Consider the following 27,367-nt stretch of genomic DNA (forward strand, 5'->3'; position numbering starts at 1 on the left):
GTTAGAGTGCACTGCATGGTTTATTTCACACTATGGAATTTTTTTCCTGTTTTATAAAGCTAGAATCATTTAAAGCCTGAAAAGATCATTGGCGCACATGAACTCCATTTTGCTATATTTTGCAAGAAATCAGTATGAAACAAATGAGGTTTTAAAATTCCTGCTATTAAAAAAAAAAAAAAAAAAAAAAGCTTGTAAATCAAAACACTGGAAATATTTAGAATTTATGGTGGCATACATTTAAAATCTCCAATCAGTCCAAGCAATCGATAATAACTTATCACTTAATTTTCTTGTGTGGAGAGGACACAAGAAAGAAAAAAAAATCCAACCTAATTTGGGACAATGCTCAACATGACATCAAAGTAGATCAGGCAGAAAAATTAAATAAGAAAGAGAAAAAACTGAGAGAGAAATAAACCATGCAGATTTGAAAAACAGAATTACAAGATCTCACAGTGGCAAATTACTACAGCAGTACATATGCCACAGAAAAGAAAACACAACTTTAAAGTAATCAGCAACTTCTCTAGCTTTCCTTCAAAAACTTTCAGGGAGAGAGGCAAACCAACTTAAGAAAAGTTGCTCTTTTTCAATTTATATTGCTTCTACCTACACCTAACAATGTGAGCAGAAATAATACCATCTAAGCCCTTGAAAAGGCATTTGAAGAAGAGAAAAAGTCTGATCATGTATTTGAATTCATCATGTAAGTTCCCAGGGAAATAGTAGGAAGAAATTTGCTGTTCTGCATTCGGCTATTCTCCTCATTATTGAGAGAATAGTACTAGTGTAAAACATTGACTGTACAAGTGTGACTGATGCACTCTTTAATTCATATTGGGATAGAAAACTGTTATTGACAACATGCTGGAAAAGAATATAAGGAGCCAGATTCTTACAAGTATGCACCTCAAATTCTAAAGGCAATAAGGACATAATTTTTAAAATAATTGAAACATATTATTCACACATACATTTTCTTCCATTAAGGCATTGAGGTCTCTTGCCTTTCTCAGGAAACACTATTGTATCTTACTACTACAAGACTGGCAGACATGAAAGGAGAGAAAACTATACATATGACCTTAAGTTTGGGGTTGCTGTGCTCTTTGATTTTCTTTTCCAGGGTGAGTGCTGCAATAGTACCAATTCTACATAAATCCCATTATTTCAGATTTTTTCAAAGAATATTTTCTACCATAACATGATAACAGTCCATATTTCTCACTCACAATTAAGCAACAATTCTACCTGTAATGAACAAATGAAATCATTTGATGGAAAGGAAAAGATCAAAATGTAGGAAAATACTGAATGTGTTATAATACATTTGGACAGCTGGAAACTAACACTGATATTCTACAGAAACTATTTGAGATTTAGCAGCATGCACAGATGAAGTTCTCATTAACAGCCAAGCTTTTTTAATAGTCACCTGACACTGGAAACAAATGGCATTGCACTACTGTCCCCTCCTAAATTGCTCTTCCTTCATCTACCATAACATCTAGTTTAGGCAGCCATACTTCTCATGGCTTTTGCTAGGTTAACTTTCTTACAGGAAAGTGAAATAAGTCAGTGTTACTCTGATGAGGGCTGGAAGAAGTGTGCTTGGTAAGCAGTGAAAATGCAAAAGCGGGAGCTGGGGTTATAGGGGTAAGGGAGTGATTGAAAAGAGATTGGTAAATTAATCCTGCAGACCTGATGATTATTATTTGGAACTATCAAATATATTTGAATTTTTGCTAAGAAATTTGGTCACCTCTCTATTTTTCAGGTTTTTAGATCATGCTTTAAATACTCATAATCACTAAGCTAGTTTATGACATTTGCTGGGTTTGTTATCTGTTCTGCTTCTGTCTAGCCACCTGGAGAGAACACACAATTTAGCATACAGCCACAATACTCAGAGAAAACAAACAAACATGTCATTATTACTTAATGTAATGACTTTGTGGTACTAGGAAGTCCCCATAATTGGATATCTTTTACATCTTGATTTTAATGGTTAAAAAGGTTTCTTTCAAAAAAACTGCTCTGGTTTCTTTTTCATTAAATACAGATGACCATTCCTGTCAATGGTATCAGAGAATCCTGAGCTGGAAGGAATCCACAAGGATTATCAAAGTCCCAACTCCTGGCCTTGCATGGGACAACCCCAAAAATTACAGTATGTGCCCAAGAGTGCTGTCCCAGCACTTCTTGAACAACAGAACATCTATTTCCTTTAATTGCAGATTCCTAAGAATGCAATATTAAGATTTTTTTCACTCTTTACATCAATGCTACCACAAAATATGTATTTCTTGGCTAATTTATGGGAAAAAGGACAGACCACAGAAAAAGACCTTAAGATGTGAAATAAATTGTTGTTATCCATGGAAGCAAGACTTAGCCTACAATCAACCACTATTATAACAAAGTATATCCCCCAAGATAAAGCACTAAATTTTCAGAAAATGAAATAATAATTTAAAAAAAAAGTGATAAGGCTCAAATAAGTTTAAAGGAACTTAACTTAAGCCAGAAAAAAATATTTCACTAGAGTAAGAGTAACCACAAAAAATGACTTGAACCTTCAGGTACAAGCCTGAACAATTCTTAATATTTAATAAAGTAAATGTATGCAATCCCACTTTAAGACTGAGTCGTGATATTCTGGTAATACTGTAAGTTATCCAGAATATTTGGAATCATGGAAGCTCTAAAATACATTGATCTGCAACTGCTCTAAAACAGATAATTTCATTCCACTTCACAGATAGCAACTTGCATTGTTCGGATCTGATAGTAATGGATAGCCTCACACACCTGATAAAAATCATCACTGGAGACAGAAAAAAGAAAGAAATAAAATGACATTTCCCATAATATCTTCTTCAAATACATATGAATCATAGAGATATCTCATTAAAAACTGCATTAAGAATTTCACTATTTACACTGTGCTGCTGCGCATCACTGTATTTATAGACAAGACATGTAGAACTGGTACTTAGGGACAAGGTTTAGTGGAGGACTTGGGAGTGTCAGGTTTACGTTTGGACTTACTAATCTTAACGGCCTTCCAACTTCAGTAATTCTGTAATTCTAAATTAACAGTTTCAACATTTCTTATAAAATTTCTAAAAGTACACATTGCTGTAAAGATGAAATACTGTAAAGATGAATTTAGAATTCTCTTTGACAATTCCAAACTTCTGTACGCATTATTTCAAGAATGACAAAACATTTTAAAACTAAGGTATTTTGGAGCATGTGTTTGTACAGAATTATATGAATCACAAATAATACTTCTCACAAATGCATTTAAATAAAACTGAGTATCTTTAGAGTAGGCTAGCAGAGCCTGATCATACAATTATGGCATGAATGCTTATCTACAGTTAGCCTGAATATAAGAAATACTCAAAGATATGGAGGTATGAAATACGAACATACGATTTAGCCCTTTAGGATACAAATTTCAGTAAGAGCACTGGAAATACATTAATTTAATAGACATTATATAACTCCTTCTAAGGACCAGATAATGCCATGGATGTTCTAGTATCAAGAAAGTAACATGAAAGTAGGGAGAAGCAGAAATAGAACCTCATGAATTGGAATTGTTTCAAGAATTATCAAAACAGTAAAAACATGGAAAGTTTATTCCTACTTCCCAACAGATACTAGCGGACAAATTGGCTAGCAAGTGAGAATTCTGGTGAGCAATACATGAAGTTTAATACAGCTTTTCCCACCCCAAGTCCTTAGGGCTTTTTGTACTGTCATAGTTTATCAGCAAGTTATTTCCATGAACAGGAGATGACATTGTCACTTAATCTTAGCAGGCATTCTTGCTGATCCTCTAGCCAGAGGGTCTAATGTTAACAGAACAATAGCCACTATTCAAAACCATCCTTTTCTGCCTACAGCCTGCAACTATCATTTCATCAGTCAACGAAAAAAAACCAAACAATGAACCTAAAGGTTACTGGGCAGTAAATTTGTGGAGGAAATGTTTGAATTAAAACAGACACCCATGAATGCATTTTTCCCTCACCAATATTCTACCACCTTACTGATGACACAGTTTTGAAAGGATCTGCTTAATCCTTTAACTTACCATCAGAAAATGGCTACAACAACAACTCTAAAGCCTTGCTATAACCTTATAATAATATATCTGCCATGGACAGACTGCAGATAAAATTCTGCAGAGGCAAAATAGAAGTATTTTTATGCCTTTAAACAAGTTAAGCTATTTATTTTTGTCTGTCCACTGGGAGTTTCACAAGAGAAACTTCTAACCATACAAGTTACATACAGGATTTGAGGGGCAGCCCCAGTAACTGACCTGGAGAGGAATATAGCTTACGTGATTAAAAAATTGTCTCTGATTAAGGATGGTCATATTATTCAGATAATTTTTGTTAAAGATTTGCCAGACAAAAATCAGTTTATAACAGAAAATAACTCATTAAAAGTATCACTGAATTGTGATTAATACAAAAAGCAATATAAATACTGTTTTCTTTGTAGGCATATGTACTTTTCTTCAAAGAGGCATACATTCAGTTACATAGAAAGGATATATGACAGTGCCTTAATAATGCCCCAAAATCTGTTAACATTCCACCAGCTAACAGCTCCTTTTTCTGGGCAGAGGTGTTATTAAAAAATCCAACAGCTTCAATTAAAAGGATTGATTTCACTGGGTCATGCACTTGTTTTTAAATATAAAAATTAGTTTTAAATTAAATTTTTATGCTTTTAAACACATTGAAGATTATTGTCAAATTTAATTCAATTAATTTTTCCACTAAAAATAATTACTGTGACGATACTGTCCCCACTATGAAATAGAAGGGATACTATGACATAAGAAATACAGCTATTTTAACTAGACAAAGGTTTATTTTTCATTTAAGCACTTATATTTAGATGAGGAAAACACACTTCTTTGATGAAAAGTAACTTTAACTTCAAACATATAATGCTTATAAACAATTTCACATTTTAGATGGCTGAAGTGATTTGGTTTTCTTTGGATATTTTAACAAAATGGCTAGTTTCAGATACTTTATTTTGTAATCAAAATAGCTAACAACATGAACTTACCTGAGAAATAATTTGGTAACTTTTTGTCTTAGGCTACTGTGAATGAACACTAAATTGCTCAGTGTTGAATTGTAAGAAAAAAAATGAGTACATAAAGTATCTATGAAATATCTGAAGCCTCCATAATATTTTCATTATAAAAATAGCTTATTTCGACAGAATACTCCAAAGTATACTGTAATTAATATCTCAAGTAAGTTTTGAAGAAGCTGTCAGTTTAAGTGTTCCACAGTTAATAAGCATTAAAAACAAAAATTTAAAAAATAAAAATATGAAATTGCAGTTTAGAATTAGCTGAACACATTAAGTCCATCCTCTTCTGGTGGTGACTATGCAACTGCTGACCCCAATTCACAATAACAATTATTTTTCCCATTTTGCCTTCTAGTAACTGAAACAGACACACAACCAACTTATTTGAGAATGGACCCTATCTCCTACCACAGCAGAATTGGCATCAATACTTCATCTACAGTGAATTACAGTACACATGTACTTAAAATGGGAGTACTACCATAATACCATTTCTGCTACAACGACATGCTATACATAAAATCACTACTATGTCTTGAGGAATTATTTGGGAAATAATGAAACATAAACACTATACTAGGTTAGTATTTAATACACATGCATTCAGAAATACTCTCCAACCCACATACAACCAACAATTTCCAAACTAGATGTTACGATCTCACAATCAATATTCAAATGTTAATTCAATCATGAAAATCCTACCAACTTCTACCTTCTCTGAAAAAAACATGATTCCTGTGCTGCAAGATGTCATGAGAACAGCCCCAGTAAGAACTTGGAGATGTCCTGGATAAAATGATGGTCCTGACCCAGCAATGTGCAATTGCTTCTCAAACAATCAACCATATCCTGGGCTGCATCCAGAGCAGTGCGGGCAGCAGGGCTGGAGAGGGGATTCTGCCCCTCTGCTCTGCTGAGACCCCAGCTGCAGTGCTGCATCAGCTCTGGGGTCACAGCACAGGAAGGACATGGACCTGCTGAAGCAGATCCAGAAGAGACCCATGAAAATGATCAGAGGATTGGAACATCTATGCAATGAAAAAACGCCCTAAAGAGTTTAGGTTATTCAGCCTAGAGAAGAGAAGGTTCTGGGATAATCTTATTGCAGCCTTTCAGTACCCAAAGGATTCTCTAAAAAAGATGGAGATAGTCTTTTTACAGCAGGACCTGTTGGGATAGGGGTAGTGGATTTAAGCTAAAAGAGTGCAGCTTTAGACTAGATGTAAGGAAGACATTTTTTACAATAGGTGCAGTGAAACACTGAAACAGACTGCCCAGAAAAGTGGTGGATATCCCACCCCTGGTGATCATTCAAGGTCAAGCTGGTCAAGGCTCTGAGCGAAATAATATGGTGGAACATATCTCTGTTAACTGCAAGAGTATCAGATTAAGTGACCTTTGGTAAGTCCTTTCCATCCTACCCTACAATTTTATGATTCTCTGGTATCATAACTTTTAGCAAGATTATTTCTCTTTAATAAAGAATGGTACAAGAGATGTTTCAGTTAGGTAAACTTATTCAAATACTTATGCAAATACTTTTTCATTACAAAAGAGAAACCTACAAATTAATACATTCTTAAAAAAATCCCTGTATTCTTAACTAAGCACTGCCTTGCAGGAAAAGAACAACAGACTTCATTTTCCAGTTCTCTGCACCATTCTCATTTTGAGAAGCTCACATCATAAGCTGAAAAGTGACAATCTGGATTTAACAGGCATGACAGGTTGCCAAACTAAGATTACCTCTAACAATGCTTCATACTGCACCAGACTCTCTCCTGCTGACCTTTCCACACGTGGTTCAGAGACCACTGGATTAGAGCTGTTAACAAATCACAGGTGCAGCCAATTAACCAAGAAATGACGTAACAATGACTTTCAGTCTTAAGCATGAGGCTTGTTCAGCAAATAATGCTTTTCCATCAATGAGCTCAGTATGGCTGCTTACCAGCCAAACTTAAGAACTTCAAAAGGCCTGTACTGCTGATACACTTCTCATTAAAAACCAATTTTATTATGAAATTATCCAACTGTGACTATGGTATGCTTTGCTGTTCCCTAACTTGGGAAGTTGTCAAACAATGTGCATTAACCTTTTTACTGAGAGGATCAGAGATTTTCAGGTGCACAATGAGCCAAAATGTGAACTAATGGAAATGGTGGTGAGAATTACATTGTTGTGTTTATTGTGGGTTTTTGCTTGGTTGCTTGTTTTTTAATAATGTGTTCATTTTTTTGGTTGGTTGGTTTTGTTAATTACCTTTCCACCTCACTTCTCCCAGGTGAGTATGTCTCAGTACATTCCACATTCTGGAGGTTTAAAGACACTACAGAGGTATAGCTGGGTGCAGCCTAGATTTTGCAGGACTCAATAAGCCACACTGACTCCACGCACCATCATGGGGTTCAAAAGAGTCAACCCGACTGCTCTAAGAACATGTGCAAGAATACACAGCATGCCTCTACCTATTATCTGATAGGCTGGACAAGACTTTCATTCTACACTGAAGTGACGTGGTTTATACAACTTTTACAACTGAGGTCTCTTTGAAGACAGTTAAGCCCCATTTCTTTAGCAATGCAGAAAATCCACTAAAAGTCAGACTGACTTCTCACTAACTTGTGCAGCAATATGTCCTTCTTTTGTAATATCCCTTAGCTAGAAATGAGTGGACAAGAATAATACAGTAGAACAGCATTCTACACTATTCTCTCCTGCTCAATTTTATGGTCCCTATCTGTTCAATGCCTCAAAACATTCCCTAATTCACTGGAAAGTGAAGGGGCAGTGCCACTAATCTCAGAGCTCTGAGACCCAGGAGAACTAGAAAACAAGTCACAGTGAAAGTACCAAACTGTAAAATGAAAATTCACATGCTATAGCCAACTCCATGAATTTGTGTCTTTTGAACTGCTAGTCCCACTGCCATTAACAGTGCTACTTGTATTACCAGAGTTATTTCCTCATGCCACATGCTATAATATCCTAATAACCCCTCAGAGTAACAGCCATTCTGTAGTGTTAGTCCAAACCTCTTAGACCTTCTTGGTGAAAAGGCAGACTCTACAAAATGCCATGCTCTACAGAAACTAGCAGTACCTGGTCCAATTATTAGTAAAGGAATTTTGGGTTTAAGACAACAGTAATCTCCAGGAGAATAAGGAGAAACTACATTCACCAAATCAGTTTTCTGTTGGGTGTTCATTCACAGACACACATATTTACAGCTTTTAACATACTTAAATACAAAAACCCCCCACATTACTTTAAAATAAAAATTTTACTTAAAAAGATGCCATAAACACATGATATTTGGCTTTATACTTTGATTTCATCAGTATCTTGAATTTTATACTTAAGGTCTAGGAAAATACAAAGAATAAACAACTGTATGGAATAAAGGGTAAGCTGGGTATTCGTAATTTACTGCCAAAGGCCTGAATCAAAAAATGGGACCATATAGGAAAAAAAAGTTTTAATTTGGCCTTAGATTTTATTTCATAGGGTAAAAATATTTTTACATAGAAAACTGATGGTTTAGTCATTGTCCATTTATCTACAACAACAGACACACCTGAAGATATATAGACATTAATCTCTGAGCACATACAGAACCCCTACATTATTATTGTTGTTTTATGTTAGGGATTAAACCCCTCCATAAAAGAAAAGGACTTACAATGTAGAGAAGTCAAAAAAAAAATTCAATAGCTTTTTCTGTTCATATATCAGAGAAAGGCTGATATGATATCTGAGAATGACATATTTTTCTGTCGTCTTGAATTATCCCAAAACAGAAAGAAAAGCCAGTAAATATAAGCATCAGAGGAAAAAAAGAAGCATTATGGTTATGCAGTTTGCTTCTAAGTGTTTTTAGAAGGCTTTTTTCTCTGAGCCATGAGGAACACTGGTTGTGAATAAAATGGGAGGAAAAATTTAGAGAACTAGGGGGTGAAAGAAGAAGGGGAAACAGTAGTGTTTTATAATTCTTTACAATGAGAAAACTCCGATAATTATATGCCCAAGAGTGACAAAGTGTTCTTCAGCAAAAATAAAAGAACTATTACTTAGATTCATAAAAAAAATTATTTCTACTACTTGTGGACACAAAGAAAAGATAGTTTGATAGTCTATCTTGTGTGAAGAAAGAAAGCACAGCATAATATTTGATGAAGCTGACATCTAACAAAAGATGAAGAAAACGGTAAAATGCCACAAAAGAAGGTTAACGCCCAATCTACTTGATGCACCAAAGTCCAAGAGAAATTTGGTACAATTTGCAAATAAAGATATGCTAACAGAAGGCTAGCAGACAAGTGAAAAGGGTCCAAGAGGAGCCAAAAGGACTGAAAAGCAGTAGCATTTTTTTTTTTACTTAATAAAAGAGGGACTTACCAAAGAAAATTTTTGTGGGGTATATTCTTTATATTAAAATGGGACTTTTTTTCCCACCAAAAGATAAGAATGAGAAAAAAGAATTTAGGAGTTTTGTGTGCTCTATTAGGTAAATCACTGGATGAAAGGATCCTAGCAGCCTTTTCTGCCTTATCCTCTCAAGGTTCAGGCTTTTTGGATGTTTTCCACTTTCATTAGATAAACAGCTTCTCCTCATTAGAAGCAGATATACCCTTATAAGGATTCAAGTTGGGTTTCCTTTATTCATGTTGATACAGATTTTATTCAACCCCTCCAAACTTACCCATTCTGTGATTCAGATAGAAAATGTTGCAATTTATTTTGTTTCACTATTATAAAATTATCAACTACTATTAACTACTAATTATCAGAAATGTAACACAGCAACTTTTTAGGTAATAATTGAATTCCCTTCTTTTTATTTACAAACCATTATTCATTATAAACATTCCATAACCAGAATCTGGTAACCACCATCACTTCTTCTATGCTATATTAAAAATACTTATTACCTGCTTGGCTCTGTAGAAAGGCATGTACAAATAATAAAAATATTGAATTGTAATATGGATTGAATGTCTAGAGCTAAACAGCAGATGTGATGTTTAAATAAACTGTTTGAACATACTCCAGTCATCCTTCACTTCAGTGCCACTTTAAGATATACCACTCATATTTACAGAAAATATATTCTATAATAGAAAGAAAACCCTCAAAAAGTCTCTTCCCATGTTTCAACAGAGTTGAGTAGCAAAGAAAGGAAATGGAGCATGAATATTTAGCAATTAGAAAGTACATGGCTATACCACTGCTAAATCCATCTTGTTATGTTACAAGAATAAAAAAAATCACATGTGCAGCTAAACAACTGAGAACTCTCCAACTCTTTGAAGTGGTATCTTGCCCACTATACAGTGCTAACAATTCACTGTATAATAAGGATTACACGTTCTCACCTCCCATTATGCTAACTGCATTTTCACGGGTCATATACGCATCCTTTTTTCCAGGTGACTAGACAAATGCACACACAAACTTCACCTAAAAATACACTGAGTCTTGCCAAGAAGCAGCAGGATGAAATATACCACAGTAACAATCCCGTCTTTGTCCCAGCCTAACACTCTACCTATTAACAAGCTTTGATGCTTAGCCAAGAAAAATCTCAGTGCTGGGATTCTGGGTTTTGTGCCCAAACAATCTGGGCTTGTGTTTAATATAGTATAGTCTGCTTTTAAGTTACTGCCAATCATTAACTCTACAAAGAGTATGTCTGGGATTATTTTGTCTTTACAATGAATATTATTAATGTAAAGAAGGCAGAAAAATTTACATTATTTTCAAAAGAATAAGTGAATCATGCAATCCTTAGCACTAAGAAAATAGACTTATTCAGAACATAAATGTATTGCTGAAAACAATTCTGGAGTAACTTTTTTTTGTGTCAGTAATATGTGTCCAAAATACTGAATTTCTTGAACAAAATATAAAAATGCAAATTGAAAGAAACACTAGATTCTTCAACTTGCAGATAACTTCGAAACTCATTTTTACAAAAGGAAAAGTAGGTAATTGCTTACAGTTTCTTAAACAATTACAGAGACACTATCATCAGTTGAAAAATAACTTAGGAATATATTAAAGAAAAATGGTTAAAATATGAAACATAACACTTGGATAAACCAAATATTATTGCTGTTTTTACAATCACTAATGTGGGTGATCCCTCATGCACTGAGGAAAAGAAATATGTAAAGCAAAAGAAAATATCAATTAAATGTACTTTTCAAGTATTCATGCTATGAAATTAGTGCAGAGGATGAGAAAAAAAATAATAACAAAATGACTTGATAAAACATATAAAGATTAAAACAAGAGTAAATGCCATTCAAGGTTCTAGTCCCAGCAAGAGGCTGCTCCCATTCCACTGTAAGACTGATATCTTTTATACAGTATACTGTGGACAGAAGGTCATGCCCACCTTTTATACCACTAAAACTTGCTTAGGTTTCTTGTCTATGACAGCTTACTTCTGACCTTGGTTTTTGTAGGTGACTTTTTAGAATTTGATCTACTGAGACTGTGCAAGCAATCTATTCTATAGAGAATGCCACAAGCAACTAGAACACTCTAGTTGTATAAAAATTGGCAAGAAAACCAGGCCAAGTGGACAGGAATAGAAGACAACAATCTCTTGAGACAGTCTTAAAAAGAAAAAGTTGCTCAATCCCAAGGGTAAGGATTTTTTCTGCTGTTTTCACCAAAATATTCTTATCTCTCCTTTAGCTTCACACCATAAAATTATAACCAAATTCCAGTCCAAAGGAACTTCATTGGTTGTCAGGCTTATTTACGAATTTTTGTTTACATTAACAGTTTTACTGCAATCGTTGAGTCATGTAAACATTTGCAAAAGTGAGCATTTTCATATGACTGTGGATAAATGGCAATTTAAAAATTAGCAATTTCATTTCAAATCCTTATTGAATTTATATACTACAACAAGTCACTCAAAGCATACAAAATACACATGAATTAATGCAGAATCCTATAAAAATAAGCATCTGACATGTAGGCAAGTATGACTGAAAGAATGTATGACCTGTGGGTGACCTGTGATTATATATGATATAATTACAAAATTAGGGTATCAGTACCAAACCAAAATACTCTGAAAACATTTCCCTTCTTTCAGACACTTGAAATATATAAAACTAAGTCTCTTCCTTTTTTCTCTTTACAACTGTAGTGAATTTGTGTGTTTGTGTGATTTTCTAGTTCAACATTTGCCATAGTCAAGATCAGGCAAGGCACCATAAAAGTACCTGGGGATCTGGTGTATAAAGATATCCTCTTTTCCTGGGGATCTGGTGTATAAAGATATCTTCTTAGAAGCTAAAGAACTCCCGAACAGAAACAAACAGAAAGTTCAGTTTATAAATTACAAATATGGGGAAATATTTATACCTTCTGAAATGCAGAAACTTAGAATTGCTATTATATTAACACACTCAACAAAACTGGGATTTAAAAGAATACATTAAAAATAAGTTCATTTTTCAGGTTATTTTCCATTCCCACTGTTTTTGATACCTAGCCAATGAATTCCCACCAGTTAGTGTCTGTGCTTCTTCTTAGCACCACAGGAGGAAAAAAAAAGTTTCAGGTAGCTTCAGCTTATGCATATCTGCATATCATTGCAGATACACAATGACATAGGCTCTTTGGCAAAACAATTTTAAACGTATTTAGAATTCAGGAGAGTCCTATCAGCAAACCACTGGAGGCATGTGTCATTTCGTCTACTTTATTTCTGACATAAATTCCAAAACTCTTCAAAGGTAGAGCTTCACTTGTGCTCTGAGTACAAGCTGAGCTTGGCCTGGGAGGTAAGGATTGTATGTTGGAGCACCTGTAACTACAGTGTAATGCCTGGAAAATGTGTTGATCTTGACAACTGGCAGGTGCTTTCTGTGTTCTTGTGCTGTAAAGTCAATTCATAAATAATGGAATAACTTCATTACTTTCAATAATAACCTAAATTCTATCCCTTTACTGAGGCTGAGTCCTGCCCAGATTTCCAGAAAGTGCTTCTCTAGTGAAAGAGCACTGTCCTGATACACACTGAAAATACTACTTGCGTTATCTCCTACTACCTTCTCAGCCAAGCTTGCATGCTTGAACTAATACCTTCTGTAGAATTTATACAATGAACAGAAAAACTGACTAATTCAGTTAGTGCTCTTGATGTACTGTATCTAACACAAATAACTAACCTTCTAAAATTCTGCTTGGAAACAGGTCAATCAAGATACAGAAAACCAGAAAGACTAAAATACTGCCATGCTGTATCAGTACATTTCAATGCGTAGTACTTCCCCAAGAAGCTTTTCAAACAATAATTCAAACCAAGAGTGAAAGAACAGAAATGGAAATCTATTAACCACTGAAGAACAACAAGTAGAACACTTAGAAGAGTCCTAAATATGTTTAGTGCAATAAAGGCTACTGGAAGTTATGATTTAAGAGAAACATTTCAATACCCTGAATTGAAATAGGACAAGTAGCAAAGATTTTGCTTATTTGCTCTCTTGAAATTCATCATTATAGGAGCTTTTGCACTCTTACAGAAATACTGATTAGAACTTTATTCAATATTATTTAAAATTAATTCAGTATGTGGTTAAATAGCTACTTTTGCATAAAGTTGAAATTTATCCATTTAAATATAAATTGCTTAAAAGCTTTGGACACTTATTTTAGTGTCAAAATGGCCTGCTTCAAATTAAGTTAAAACTGAACAACACAAGCTGTTTTGCCAGTTTATTACTAACGATGGCTCCTAGTCTTAAAAGAACATCCATACAAATGGAAAATATTTAACACAGAGTGAATAAGCCTTTTCTGAAATACAGAAATAATGATTTTTTATAAAATAAAAGTATTTACAATGTCCCTGTGAAACACTAGCATTAGCCTTAACAAGAGATACAGAACAATGGAATGGTTTCGGTTGGAAGGAGATTCAAGAGGAAGAATCTTAGAATGGTTTGGGTTGGAAGGGATGGTTAACAGTTATTGCCTCCAAGCCCCTACACTGTGCAGGGATATCTTCAACTAGATCAGGTTGCTCAGAGCTCTGCTCTGCCAGACCTTGAACAAACTGCATGGTGGAGCACCCACCACCTCTATGGGCAACCAGTTCAGCGTTTCACCACCCTCATTGTAAAAACCATCTTTGTTATATCTAATCTAAATCAAGCCTTTTTTTTGGGGAAAAACCAAAACCATTGCCTCTTATTCTTATTGCAAAAGACCCTGCTAAAAAGTTTATTCCCATCTTTCATTCAGGTTTTACCTCCCTTGCCTGGCTGGCCATACTTTTGAAGCAGCCCAGCTGGCTTCCTGGGCTGCAAATGCATGTTTCCAGGTCATGTAAAGCTTCTTGCCAACCAACACCCCCAAGTTTTCTCCTCAGGGTGGCCCTCAATCCATTTTATGCTCACCCTGTATTTGTGCTACGGATTGCTCTGACTAAGGTGCAGCATCTTGTACTTGGCATTGTTAAACTTCCGAATACAATGAGTTTCATTTTGAGAAAAAATTAAAGGAGGGGAAATTCAGGTTTCAGAGTAGCATATAAATGCTATCAGGGAGTTTCTTAATAGAACTAAACATAAGTTCCTGACTGGTTGTAACTTGGCTAATTTTAGAGTTAATCGAAAAAAGCTGAAAATGTGCTTCCTAGTATGTACATTGTAAGGAAATCTTAAAAAAAATAGCAACACAAAATAGGCCAAAGGACCATCTTCAAGAATTAAATTACAAAGTTATTGCTTAAAATAGTTGTCAGAGGCACATAACCACTTAGTAGAAATACACCTATTCACTCCAGGGAACTCTACTAAATCCATTGGTAGTGAATTGCACAAACTGTCACAGTAGCAAACTGTCGTATCAGAACTGCTGGGCAACCTGGTCTTGCTGAATAAAACAAAAGCTGAAGATATAATTGCCAAAATCCACAAACTATAAAACAGAGAAAATGACAAACTAATTCTCAGAGAGTGATGACTGAAAAGAAACCGGAAAGCCCAAGCAACATAAGTGGTATCAGTTGAATACCTGTAAGAAGGTCTGACGTGGTCAACCTGTGAATGAACAGGGAGGTGGAAGTAAAATAAAAAGTTGCTGCTCTCTCTGCATACAACATTATTAAGGCTAATAAGAGATTAATGATTAAGAGATTTAAAGAATGTTGAAAAATTTGAGATGGAAAAGAACCCAAACCATAAAGTAATTTGAAGACTAGAAACAATTTCTTACTCTGAAGGCTAGAAAGAACTCAATATCTACCTCTTATAGAAAGGACTCAATTAAAATTTAAGTGGTTGATGTAAGAGAAAATACAGCCTGCTGAAGTGAAAAAGTAGTTCAGTGGCTACAAGCTGAACCCAGATAAGTTAAAATGTAAAACTGGAAGAGGTACCATTAGGAATCATGTATCTAAGTACTGGAATAGAATACACTCAATTACTAAATATGGAGCAAACTACGCTCTCTTGATATCTAAAAATATTATGTTTGAATGCCTTTCCAGTTCAGCTGTAGCCAAACAGTGAGTTCAAGGGTAACTGGCAGTAAATTATGGCATGAGATACACAGTTTATCTAATTGACTCCTTTGGCTTAAAACACTATTAAGAGAATACCTGAATTAGCTGTATGAAAACAGCAGCAGTTCTCTAGGGACAGTGAATTTTGAAGTCAGTTGCAAAAAGAGTTTCTATTCAGAACCACAAAAGCTAGTCTTACGTACAATGTCTATTTTCTGGTGCTAAACTGAAAAACCAGGAGACAAACTATTGCTGGACAAAGCCTGATAATAAGTTACATTTAGTTTAAGAAAATGCTAGTAGGATTAGAAGTACAGTTATTAAATTTAATATAGTAGCTTTGTGAAGAAATATATCTGTTCATATAGAAACAGATAAAACTTAACATTCCAAAGTAAATAAGTAGCTCAAAATATATGGTATTTGCATCACATTATTATACTTATTAACAGCCAACATTAACAGAAAAGTAGCTTGCTGAACACAAAATGAGATACTAGATTAAGTTTAAATAAGTAGAAACATATAAATACACATTTTTACTACTTTTCACTATATAATGCTTGCATTATAAGCACAAGGCAACAAGCACACAATAAATACATTAAAAACCCATATTTTAACATAAATTATTAATTTACAAATACAAAATATCTAATTCATAGTTTATAACAATGGCAGATTTATAAAGTGAAAAGTTTTGATTTCAAGATCTTTTTTTAAAAGATTCCCATGTGATCATGTAAAATTACCTTTGGCTTTTCCACATCACAGTACTATACGAGCACTTTAGAAAAGCAAACTTGTGTGCTCAGTGTGGCAAGGTTTATTCATGTTGATGTCAAGAAAATGCTGAAGCATCTTGACAATATTAAATTTTTACTGTATGGTCTGAACTGGATTTAGCATGAACTTGAAATCCTGCCTGGCATTATTAACTATTTTTACTACGATTGTGTCAAGATGACAGGACTGTGGGGTGTAAGTTTTTGTCCAAGTTATTTCATGTTGTCTTTCAATAAAAAACTAAACCCAAGGAAGTACATCTTAAAAATTGTTACAGGTTTCTGCTGTGAGGATGAAGGAACCAATTACTTATATATGCACAGAAAATATGTAAAGCTTCACGTATTATTTATTTTACCCATGACAAGCAAATGGATATAAGAAAATAACAGGAATGCAAAGGAGTGGCAATAGACCTACTATAAATTACAAGTAGTTAATAGTAGTAGTTATTTACTACTACTACTATTCATCTCCTTGGGATACTAATAGTTTGTAAAACAAAACAAATGTGATTACTTAGTTCAACTGCAAATTACAGGATTATTAAGAGAAAATATACAAGAGGAAACACCAAATTAAATTCAAGCGGTATTAACTACTCAAAAATTCAGCTTCTCTTCCTTAATAGTTTAGCTATTTTAAGCACTTATTTCATATTGCCATTTAATACCACACTAATGAGTATTACATTACATTATAAGGATGCAACTGAACTTCATTATACAGTGAAAAACTGTACAGTCCACTGTATTTCACCCTACACTGCACATCTTGGAAACAATAAGCACTGAATATTTTTAAAGCTAGTAAGCAGAAATGTGTGGCATCCGAGCACCACCTACAGGATGAAAAGAAATTTATAAGAAATATTTTTAATTACCCGACTAAAAGAGGGCTATTTACTCTGAAGCCTTCAGATGGTCATCTCAAGCCACTGCCATATTACAAACTCAATGCGATGCTGAGAAATTTTATTACTTATCCAATGATGGCAAACACTTCTATCTCTAAACATTCCTACATGTAAACAGCTATTTTACAGTGTGAAGTTAGGTTTAAACTTTCTAAAAAACCCCAGAACAATAGAACTTCTCTAACAACTTGCAAGAATGACTGGGAGACTCTTTCACTCAAGTTTTCTTATCTAATATCTAAAATCTAAAGTTGTCAAGTGTATAAAGCTATTTTAAAAATATACACAAGAGGTTAAAACACATACTGAAATGACTAAAACTAACTTCACCATTTCAGCACTTCAAGTATGGTTGCATTTAGAAGTGGTATTGGACGTCACTACCATGAATTTGCAAAAGTGTCTATGCTTCCATACTGCTTCTTTAAAATAAACCTCACAAATAAATGCATTTGGATTAAAAGAAATTGGACTGATACAAATGAATACAGTTTTGCAGAATGAGTCATGCATGTTAAAGGTGGTACTCTGAAACAAATGTTGTTACAAGTTCAATTATTCTACTAGCACCTTAAAGTATCTAATGAGAAGAAATTTTGATAGATATCAGAAGTTTCTTCACCCTCTGATAAGTCAGTAGACATTACCCTCAAGTTATGGATAGTCCATCCAACTTTTTGTTTGATATTTACACCTCCCATATCTCTGCCTCTGATCAACACAGGTTTTGACTACAATAGGTGGTGAACACCATGAGTATATTACTAAACATTGAAAGTACACTGAGAAAATAGTCACTATTTCAGACAATGAAACTTGATATTGTTTATCTTACTTTATCTAAACAGACTTTGAATGTAAAAACACATTATTTATAACAAACAATATTGTGCCTTTGATTTTCATGCCAGAGGACTGCAGACAATTATTTGGAAAACAGTTAAGTCTAGAAATTTATGTTACTTGTGATACTAAGCAGTATTTCCCAAGGCTATGGCTCCCAACTGCTAAAAATGCAACCAACAAAACCCTCTTTCGAGTTAAGATAACCCATTTGGCTTTAATACTATTACTACTGCCTCCCTGAAAGAACAGAATAACCACAAACAGAGCACACTGACCTACCATATGTAGAGCCAGCAGCTTATAGACTGACTACAAATGTCTCAAAATAAGCTCTAACATGATGCAAGCTTGGGCCTTGAGTACCTCTTTCCTAAGGGTATTCTCTTGCTTCATATTCTCTTTATGCTACACACTTGCTATTACACCTTATAGTCAATTTTGTTTCCAGCAGCCATTCTAATAAAACCCCATGGACAATTAAACAGATTGGTGCACAGGTAGGTGGACAGATAGGTAGGCAGTAAATACGTACAGATTCCAAAGCCCTTGGCTGTTGTAAAGAAGTTATTTGGCTGCCATATAGTTCAAGGTTCTTTTCCAGAGAGAGCTTTTCTTAGAGACCTTCAAATTTCTAAATCCTTGCCTCCACTACCGAATATGGCTATTTAATGCTAAACTGTAATTGTTTGTTCTCCCCAACCAAGAACAAGTCATTGACTCTCAAAAGCTTAACATTGTGTCAATATCAACCACAGGACTAGCAACCAGCTTTTGGGATTGAAGTTATCCTTCATACTCATTGATCTCTACTTCCTGTGGACCATCTGTCTACAGCAGCGATACTAGAGCCGCCAATTCCCAAAGCAACGCACATCACAACTTCAGAGACAATAGAAAGAAAAGTCAGGTGGTCTGTTTTACAAGATGTTTTGTACATGTTCTTTAAAAAAAAAACTAGTTATGTCTAACATAGCCATAAAATCATAATACTGCATTTTATGTACTGCATTTGTGCTACATGTACTAATATGCTCTTACTGAGAGAAAGGAAAACTGAAAAATAGAAAACCAGTGCTCCAGAATCAGAGTTTCATGCTGGTTTCAGCTGAGGTAGAGTTAATCTTCTCTTCAGTAGCCAGCATGAGGCTGTGTTTTGAACTTGTATTGAACACAGAACTGTTATACAGAGAGCCAAAGCCTTTTTTTTGCTTTTTGTACTGTAAGCAGGAGAACTGGAGTGTCTGGGAGGTATGAGAAGACAAAGCCAGGACAGGTGGCCCCAACTGACAAAAGAGGTATTTCAGGGCACGTGACATCATGATCAATATAAAAAGTGGTGAGAAGAAGGACCAACTGAGTTGGAAGGGATGTTCACAAACACTGGCACAACTAAATTACATTACAGAAAACCATGCTTTTATGTCTGTAAAGAAAACAGATGTGACCGCTGCAGTGTTGGAAAGCTGGTACACTGCAGGGCTGAGTACTGTGTTATACCAGACTTCACTGAATGACTCTCTTTTCTGTGAGTCTCAGTGGTGGATGGCTACCATGTGTTACTACTGTGCGTTAACACGGGTAAAGCAGCTGCTAAACTCAATCTTACAACTAAGAAAGACAAAATAAAGACTGACAAATACATATGAATACACTTTATTTCTAACTCACAGGGAAAAATAAAACTCCCACATAAGGAATCAAAAAATTATGAAAATCTTAAAACCATAAACAATCTAAAGAAAAACACCTACCAAACAACACAATCCTTACCTGCGACTAGTTGTTTTCCGTTCTGTCTTGGTTTCTTCCTCTTGAAGTTGCTTAGTATTTTCACTTGTATCAATTTTCAGTTTCTTAGCAATGCGTTCCTTTATTTGAAATCTCTCATTACTGGCAGCTTCATCATCTATACTATCAGCATCTCCATCATGTTCCTCTTCATCCTTCATTGATTTAAAATAATAAACTACTTTAAATTTTTTTCAGTACAGAATGACAAATGCAGAAATATTTTTCTTATTAATATAATCTCTTACAAGAAAAAAGTAAACTTTTCAAACAAATATATTCTTATTTGCTTCAGAGGTAACAAAAAATTACAAACGTGACAGTTTCTTTTCCAAACACAAATTACTTCTTATCTGTAAGGGTTAAAAAAACCTAAAACTGTGTATTCTAGACTATTAACTCTTACAAGTCTGTAGATGACATCACAGCAGTGTGATATTACCCGTACCATTGTTCATGAATCCAAAATTTGATTGAGACATTACCACTGTCTCAATAATATTGAGACATGATGGTACCATCTTTCATTTTCCACTGAAAGAAAAACATAACTCCCTACACCACATGGCTATACTACAGTTATGATGGGATAGAAAAGGTTAGCCCATCAGCTCCTGTTAGGGAACTTACAAATACTAAATCGATCACAACAAGCTGTGAAAACCTGCGGAATTGATCATTGCAGTTTGCTACAGAGGTCAAAGGAGAGGTCTCCAGCCTCCATGACTAGCACAGGTAGGCAAAAGGGGATAAAGCACCTTGGATCAAATACATTTGAAGGGAGAAATAGTTGGAGAATAAACAAGTGGCCTGACTAGATCAAGGGATCTAAGTTTGACTATTTCCTTCACTGAAGAAGGAAGTCTGTATGAACCTTAACTGAAGAATGACAGCTTGAAGATGACATGGTATATCTTTTCATATTTACTTTGGCGTGCTGCTTATCAGCAAAAGGAAAGTGTAAGATGCCACATGATTCTAATTTTAGACAAAGAAAGAAAGAACACTTAGAAAATGCAATCTGGAGGACTTCACTGTATCCAGGAGACTGCCAGAATGTAAGCACTTGAGAAGGAAGAACATCTACATGTCCTGGGTGTGACACACAGGTAGGAGGAAGAGTAGCATGAAGACCATGTCCATAAACATGGAGGACAGAATAAAAAAAGTAAAAGCAGCAAGAAGCAAAATTTGGGAATAGAAGAGAAAAATCAAAAATTGGATTTCAGAAGTTGTAGTGAAGTCACTGTTTAGGAACCTTTAGACTACTATGCTTAGATTTGAGATTTAGACAAGACCAGTCAGAAATAAGAAAAAAATCTCTGAATATTTAGCACAGTAAAACAGCTGAATATTTTGCCAATGAAAATACTGATAGGTTGTTGGGGGAGTTTTGTCTGTTCCTTTTTAATAGGGGAAGAGAAAACTGGAACAGCATCAGTATTTCCCTTAATTTACCAGAAAGATATTGTTTGACAGGGGAGATAATGAAACTTTCTAGAAGATTTGCTTACATGATAAATTGTCAGAGAGATGGGTGACTACAGACCTCAAATGCAGGGGGAGGTTCAAAAAAAAAGGTGACAGGACTGTGTTTGAAGTCTTTAACAGTCAAGGATAAAGACAGACTCCTGGTGGAGATTTGACTAGGGCTTAGGTAAGAGCATTTCACTGACACACAATTAATTGGACAGGAAAACTTCGGGAATAAAAATGCACAACTCTAGACAAATAGCATTTGCTAAGTAGTAAGCTAGTTAAAAATTGCAGATATCTGACTAACAGGAAGAGGATTAAAATTGGAGACAAAGTGGTTTAACTTGTTCCACTTGGCTAAATCCCCTACTTCCTAAACCACCCATCAGCCTGAGTTTGCGAAGTATTTCACCATTTTTCTTCTAGAAAAACACTGAGAAAATAGGATATGCCCTTCCTCCTCAGCTGCTTTCCCTCCTGCAGCTCTACTCTTTTCTACTCAGTCTCCTCCTTCAGTCTCTCTCTCTCTCACTAAGTCCATCTGATATCAACAAACAGATCTAACAACAGAGTCAACAATCCAGACTGAACTGCATGGCACCTCAAAAGTGAAGTGGCTGTTCTGTTGGCTGATAGCGGTTCTCCATGTGACACAGAAATGCAAAACTGCCTGCCTGAAAACTGTACCACTTCTAACTGCCGTTACTAGCTGGGTGGAGTTGCCATATTCTTCTCCTTAATATCAAAATAAAAATGGTAATGAGACATTTTGTGACAGAATTACTACTACGTAATATGATTTTCCCATTTAAGGAGATTATTGAACTGAGGGGTGGATAACTCATTTTATCTACACATAGTACTGCATGAAACTTATTGTTTAGCAACTGACAGACAAACAGGGAAGAGGACAAGAAATTGTGCAGAAAATAAATGTCACTGGTGAGAAAAAATTTTGTTAATACATTTCATATAATATTTTCATAACGACTTGGCCACAAAAAGAATCCTCACAAATAGCTATGAGGTACTGCTAATACAAAGGCTCTCTCAAAGAATTACATGTACGAATTTGAGGACTGCAGCAAGAGAAACAGGATGGTATTTAAGAGCATGAACAGCAATGCCAGGTGCTTAGGGAACACTAACAAGAGTTTCTCTTACATGCTATGGGCTTGTAGGCTGGGGGAAGTAGGAAGATCTGGAAGAATTATTTGCTCACAGGTTTGGCTATAAAACTACCAACATGTTTCAGCTGTGTAAATGCAAAACTGATCCTGTGATGTGTTAACTAAAATAACTCCAAGATAGATCATAAAATACTAGTACCACTTCACAAGACCCAGGTAACTGCCTGAAGTGCTAGATCTTAGCTAAAATCTTAAATGTAATGAAATCTAAAGAGAACACTTCTCCAACAAAAAATGAGAAAAAGCCTTCACATTTCCAACTTTGGCTTAATTAGGTATATTTATTTAAATTCTTATTCTTCAACCTAATACATCCATGTTCTACACTCCCCAAATCCAGTTAGCTTAAGAAAGGGATATTTGAATTTCTGAAGAATTACTAATTAAATAGCATTCTCCAAACCCTTCTAACACTAAAATGCTCCTGCACAGCAGGAATTATAAAGGAGAAGAACGAAAAAGCCTAAATTCATACTCTGCCTTGTGAAAAAAGAAAAAGCATGTAAGCAGATGGTTTGTTTAGGCACATGAATGTGACAGACTGTGCTCTTCTTTGACTTCCACTGTGTCAACACACAGTGTAGTTAATACTTGTGCATGATGGGCAGATACAGAAAACAATACTTTCCAGGATTCAATTAGGTGAAAGGGAGATTACAGTCCTAGTCATATATTACATCCTTATCTCAACAGCAATTCAAAGGGGTACTCCCATGATCTATGATTGGAGACAGAGACATACTTCAGGTAACAAGCTTATGCTTACCTGCACCATCTATGACAACTTTCTTGTACTTAAACTGCCTTCGTGTTTAGTTGAATGTTACTGCTTGACTATTCAAATTCCATGTCTTTCAGAGGTCTTCAACAATACAATTTCACTGCTACAATTAATTAACTCACTGATTTTTTGTTCTCTTGAAAAAATCTTTCAAACAGGACTCTGACTCACATGCAGACTTACCCTCAAATATTGCAATTATGTAATTATTTATGACAAACTTAATTTAAATTATTTTTTAAGAAGCAGTTTCAGGGTTTTTATTACTCTGGTGGTTTGTCACCCTGTGGTACAAAACCCATATCACCTATTCCTATATAACTAATCTATTAACTGAAATACAATACCATCAGTTTCTATAAAAGTAGCAGGTAATATGCTAATTCTAGCCCACTGGGAATAGTCAAACCTTAGAGCTTAGAGAGAGCCTTCACACTTTTGCCAGAAATCTGACTTGAGCTAGTTCTTGAAGATATCTAAAGTAACATTTGTTCTCCATAGGAAATCTTATCTGCCCACAGTAAAAACCAAAGAATTATTAGTAAAAAAAATAATACTTGCCTCACTCAAATCCTTTTCTTCATTTGCCATTTCACTAAAAGAAAAAGAAAAGTAACTACTTTGAAGTGCTAGAGGAGATTCAAAACATTATTTAAAACCCAACATTTCTTAAATAAAAAAAAATTATTAGCAACCTGAAATTTTAGTAAACTTACTACTTTATATCATCCTTGTATTTATCTTAAAAGTATCAATATTATTTTCTATCATTTGACTATCATGATCTTTTCTAATTAAAAAAGCTTAAAAACAAGGGCATTCATACAACAGAGAAATCCTAACCATATCTTGAGCTATTCAAGCAAAACACTAATAAGTACAGTTAAAACCACCAAAACTCAGTTGAGATGTTTTTGATCTCATTTACCAAACAATTAGTAGCATTTCATTGCAACTAGTTTATATTTTTGAAGATGCATTTTACTGATACTTAAGCATCAAGATTTAAACTCGTTATACCGTTACAGCTTGGTGAATTAAAAAAGAAATCCATCTGAATCCACCAAGGCTAATATACCCACTGTTAATTATCAAAAACTAATAATAAGGGCCCTTGAACCATCTTGGGCCACATTTTAAAAAAAGAAGTTTTGCTAGAGAAAAACCAGGGAATATTAAATAAGTCTCAAAAGTCAAGGCTTTGAAGTGTGCTCAGAACAATCAATAATCAAGATCACTAAAGAAACTCTAGATGTGTTGCAATCAATGTTGCAATCAATGACATTATTGAATAAAATGCTGCACCTGGGTCAGGGCAATTATTGATATCAATACAGATGGGATGAATGGACTGAGAGCAACCCAGCAAGGCCGACCTGCGGGTGCTGGCATATGAAAAGCTGGACGTGAGTTTATGATGTACACTTGAAGTTCAGAAAGCCAATTGTGCCCTGGGCTGCATCCAAAGCAGTGTGGGCAGCAGGGCCAGGGAGGGGATTCTGCCCCTCTGCTCTGCTGAGACCCCAGCTGCAGTGCTGCATCAGCTCTAGGGTCACAGCACAGGAAGGACAGAAACCTGACAGAGGGACTCCGGAGGAAAGCCATGATGATGATCACCTCTCCAACGGGGAAAGGCATGATTGTTCAGCCTGGAGAAGGGAAGACTCCAAGGACACCTTATAGCATGCAGCCTTTACATCCTTAAGGGTAAGCTGCAAGATGGGGAAAGACTTTTTAGCAGGGCCTATTGTGAAAGAATAAGGGGTAGTGGTTTTAAACCAGAAGACGGTACATTCAGACTAAACATAAGGAAGATGTTTTTTATGATGCAGATGGTGAGACACTGGAGCAGGCTGCCCAAAGAGGTGGTAAATGCTCCAACCCAGGAAACATTCAAGGCTAGGTTGAAAGGGGCTCTACACAACCTGATCTAGCTGAAGATGTCCCTGCTCACTAAAAGGGGGCTGGATGTGATAAATTTTAATGGTTCCTTCCAAACCAACTAGTCTAGGATTCTAAGATAAGCAAATTCTTGGAGTTAACAAATTTTCATGCAATTTTCTCACTTTGTAACTCAACTGTGGTTAAAATCAGAATTTATAAAGTACTAAAAATAGATAGAGAAGAAAATAAAGTTTATTCAAGCATACAGATTTATGATTAACCTGATATTTTGTTTGTTCTTTAGATTTGGAAAAAAAGAGATATTTTCAAGCCTAAGCAGGGTTAGAAGGCTGGGAAAAACAATCACCTAGAAGAATCACAGCAAAGAACATCTTCAACATGAAGAAAATTTAAGCATCTTTAAAAGTTTAGGCTATGAAAGAGATAGTCTAAGAAAGGAATGCGGTAAAGAGAGGTATAAAAGGGACTGTCAGCTCACTGCCTCTTCCAGAATGAAAGTTAGAATTTATGAAATGCCACTAGTAGCATCCAGGTTCAGAACCAAAAGGGGAGATACTTCCAGTAGTGAAGAGGATGGTGGGGACTGAAACAGTGTTACAAGAGACTTACTACACACTTTGAGGGGAGCTCTGTTAAAGGTTACTAAATAGATGAAGCACATCAAACTGTGACAGTCCTCTGAGGTGAAAGCTGATGGAGGCTGAGACTACTCAGGTAAACTTTATATTTGCATTGTTTTCACTCTTTACCAGGCATCCACTGATGGCCAGTGGTGGTGACAGCTTAGTGGGTTAGAGAAATATTTGGTCTGATCTAGCATCGGCACTCTTAATTTTTTAAAGAGTAATGTGAATTGATATTTCTTAAATGAGTATACATGTGGATAATTGGGTATAACATATTGAAAGTAGATCTGTTCTAGAAATTGGAAATCACATACTAACCTTTTGACAGCAGGAACTGAGCTAAGATGTGGATCATCCTTCAGGAGATCATGACTACTTTTACTTCTTCCCTTCATGCTCTGTTAAAAGAAAAAATTATTAATCATTTCAGTTTAAGAGGGTAGATAGTGAAAAAGGATTATGGTAAAAAAACTCGTAACTTGTTTCTTTTTAGCTTTAGCCCATCCAGTAAGCATAAACACTTTTAAAAACAGAAGAAAAAGAAAGTGTTCCAGAAAGAGAAATATCAAACTGACTCCACAGATTTATTTTTGCAATAGCAATGCACTTAGTTTTAAAGGACAGAGAAAGAGGAAAAAAAAAATATTGTTTAGTCATGTACAATCACTACACATCATAAACATGGTAGGTCTAGTACAGATACACTTGAGTGAATAAAGAGGTAAGAACTTAACTTTCCAATAATGACACATGACAACTGAAAGAACCACCATTACAAAACAGTACTTATAAATTGGAAGAATGCTAATTAGACCCCTAAGAAAAAAAAAAAAAGGAAATTAACAAATTGCAATACACCAATCTGGAATACATAAGAATCAGTTACTGACACAAGGAGTCAAATAAATCTAACATATAAGGTCTTCAGGCAGAAAGACTGCAGTTAGAAAGCATTCTACATGCTAATCTGAAAAAAATATTCTTAATTTTCAGAGAAAATCAGACTGAAAATCTCTGCTACAGGAACAGTCTGTATTGTGACCTGTACTGTGAATGTCTCCACTGCAGATGCTTTGTCTAATGCTTTTGGGAAGACATTAGTCATGTGGACAAAATCTTACTCATTTAAATGTAACTACAATTTTTTTTATTATGTAGAAAACAAAGACTAACACATTCAGCAACATGAAGTTGTTGTGGTTACTTATCTAGCTACAACCAATCCAGAATTTAGTCAGGACAAATAGGCTGATGAGAATTTGAGGCTGAGCTGAAAGAAAGAGAGCATTAAAACACTGAAACTGCACTTATCATGAAAGAAGCATTCTATTTAGATAATTTTAAACTGAAAGCAAGTATTTGGCATGAAAAAAGGA

The 27,367-nt window shown here is 35.1% G+C and overlaps 1 protein-coding gene across 1 annotated transcript in view; it reads right to left on the bottom strand.

Annotated features, from left to right (window-relative positions):
- The window catches only part of CWC27 (CWC27 spliceosome associated cyclophilin), a 92,966-nt gene that overhangs the window by 58,560 nt on the left and 7,039 nt on the right, over positions 1–27,367 (bottom strand). The window contains exons 8-10 of the mRNA XM_059836693.1: positions 26,310–26,389; positions 24,022–24,055; positions 19,996–20,168 (exon numbers count right to left, since the gene is read on the bottom strand). Coding sequence (XP_059692676.1) covers positions 19,996–20,168; positions 24,022–24,055; positions 26,310–26,389 — 287 coding nt within the window. The remainder of the gene's footprint in view (positions 1–19,995; positions 20,169–24,021; positions 24,056–26,309; positions 26,390–27,367) is intronic.

This window comes from Haemorhous mexicanus, chromosome Z, assembly GCF_027477595.1.
Source record: "Haemorhous mexicanus isolate bHaeMex1 chromosome Z, bHaeMex1.pri, whole genome shotgun sequence".
NCBI classification, from domain to species: domain Eukaryota; kingdom Metazoa; phylum Chordata; class Aves; order Passeriformes; family Fringillidae; genus Haemorhous; species Haemorhous mexicanus.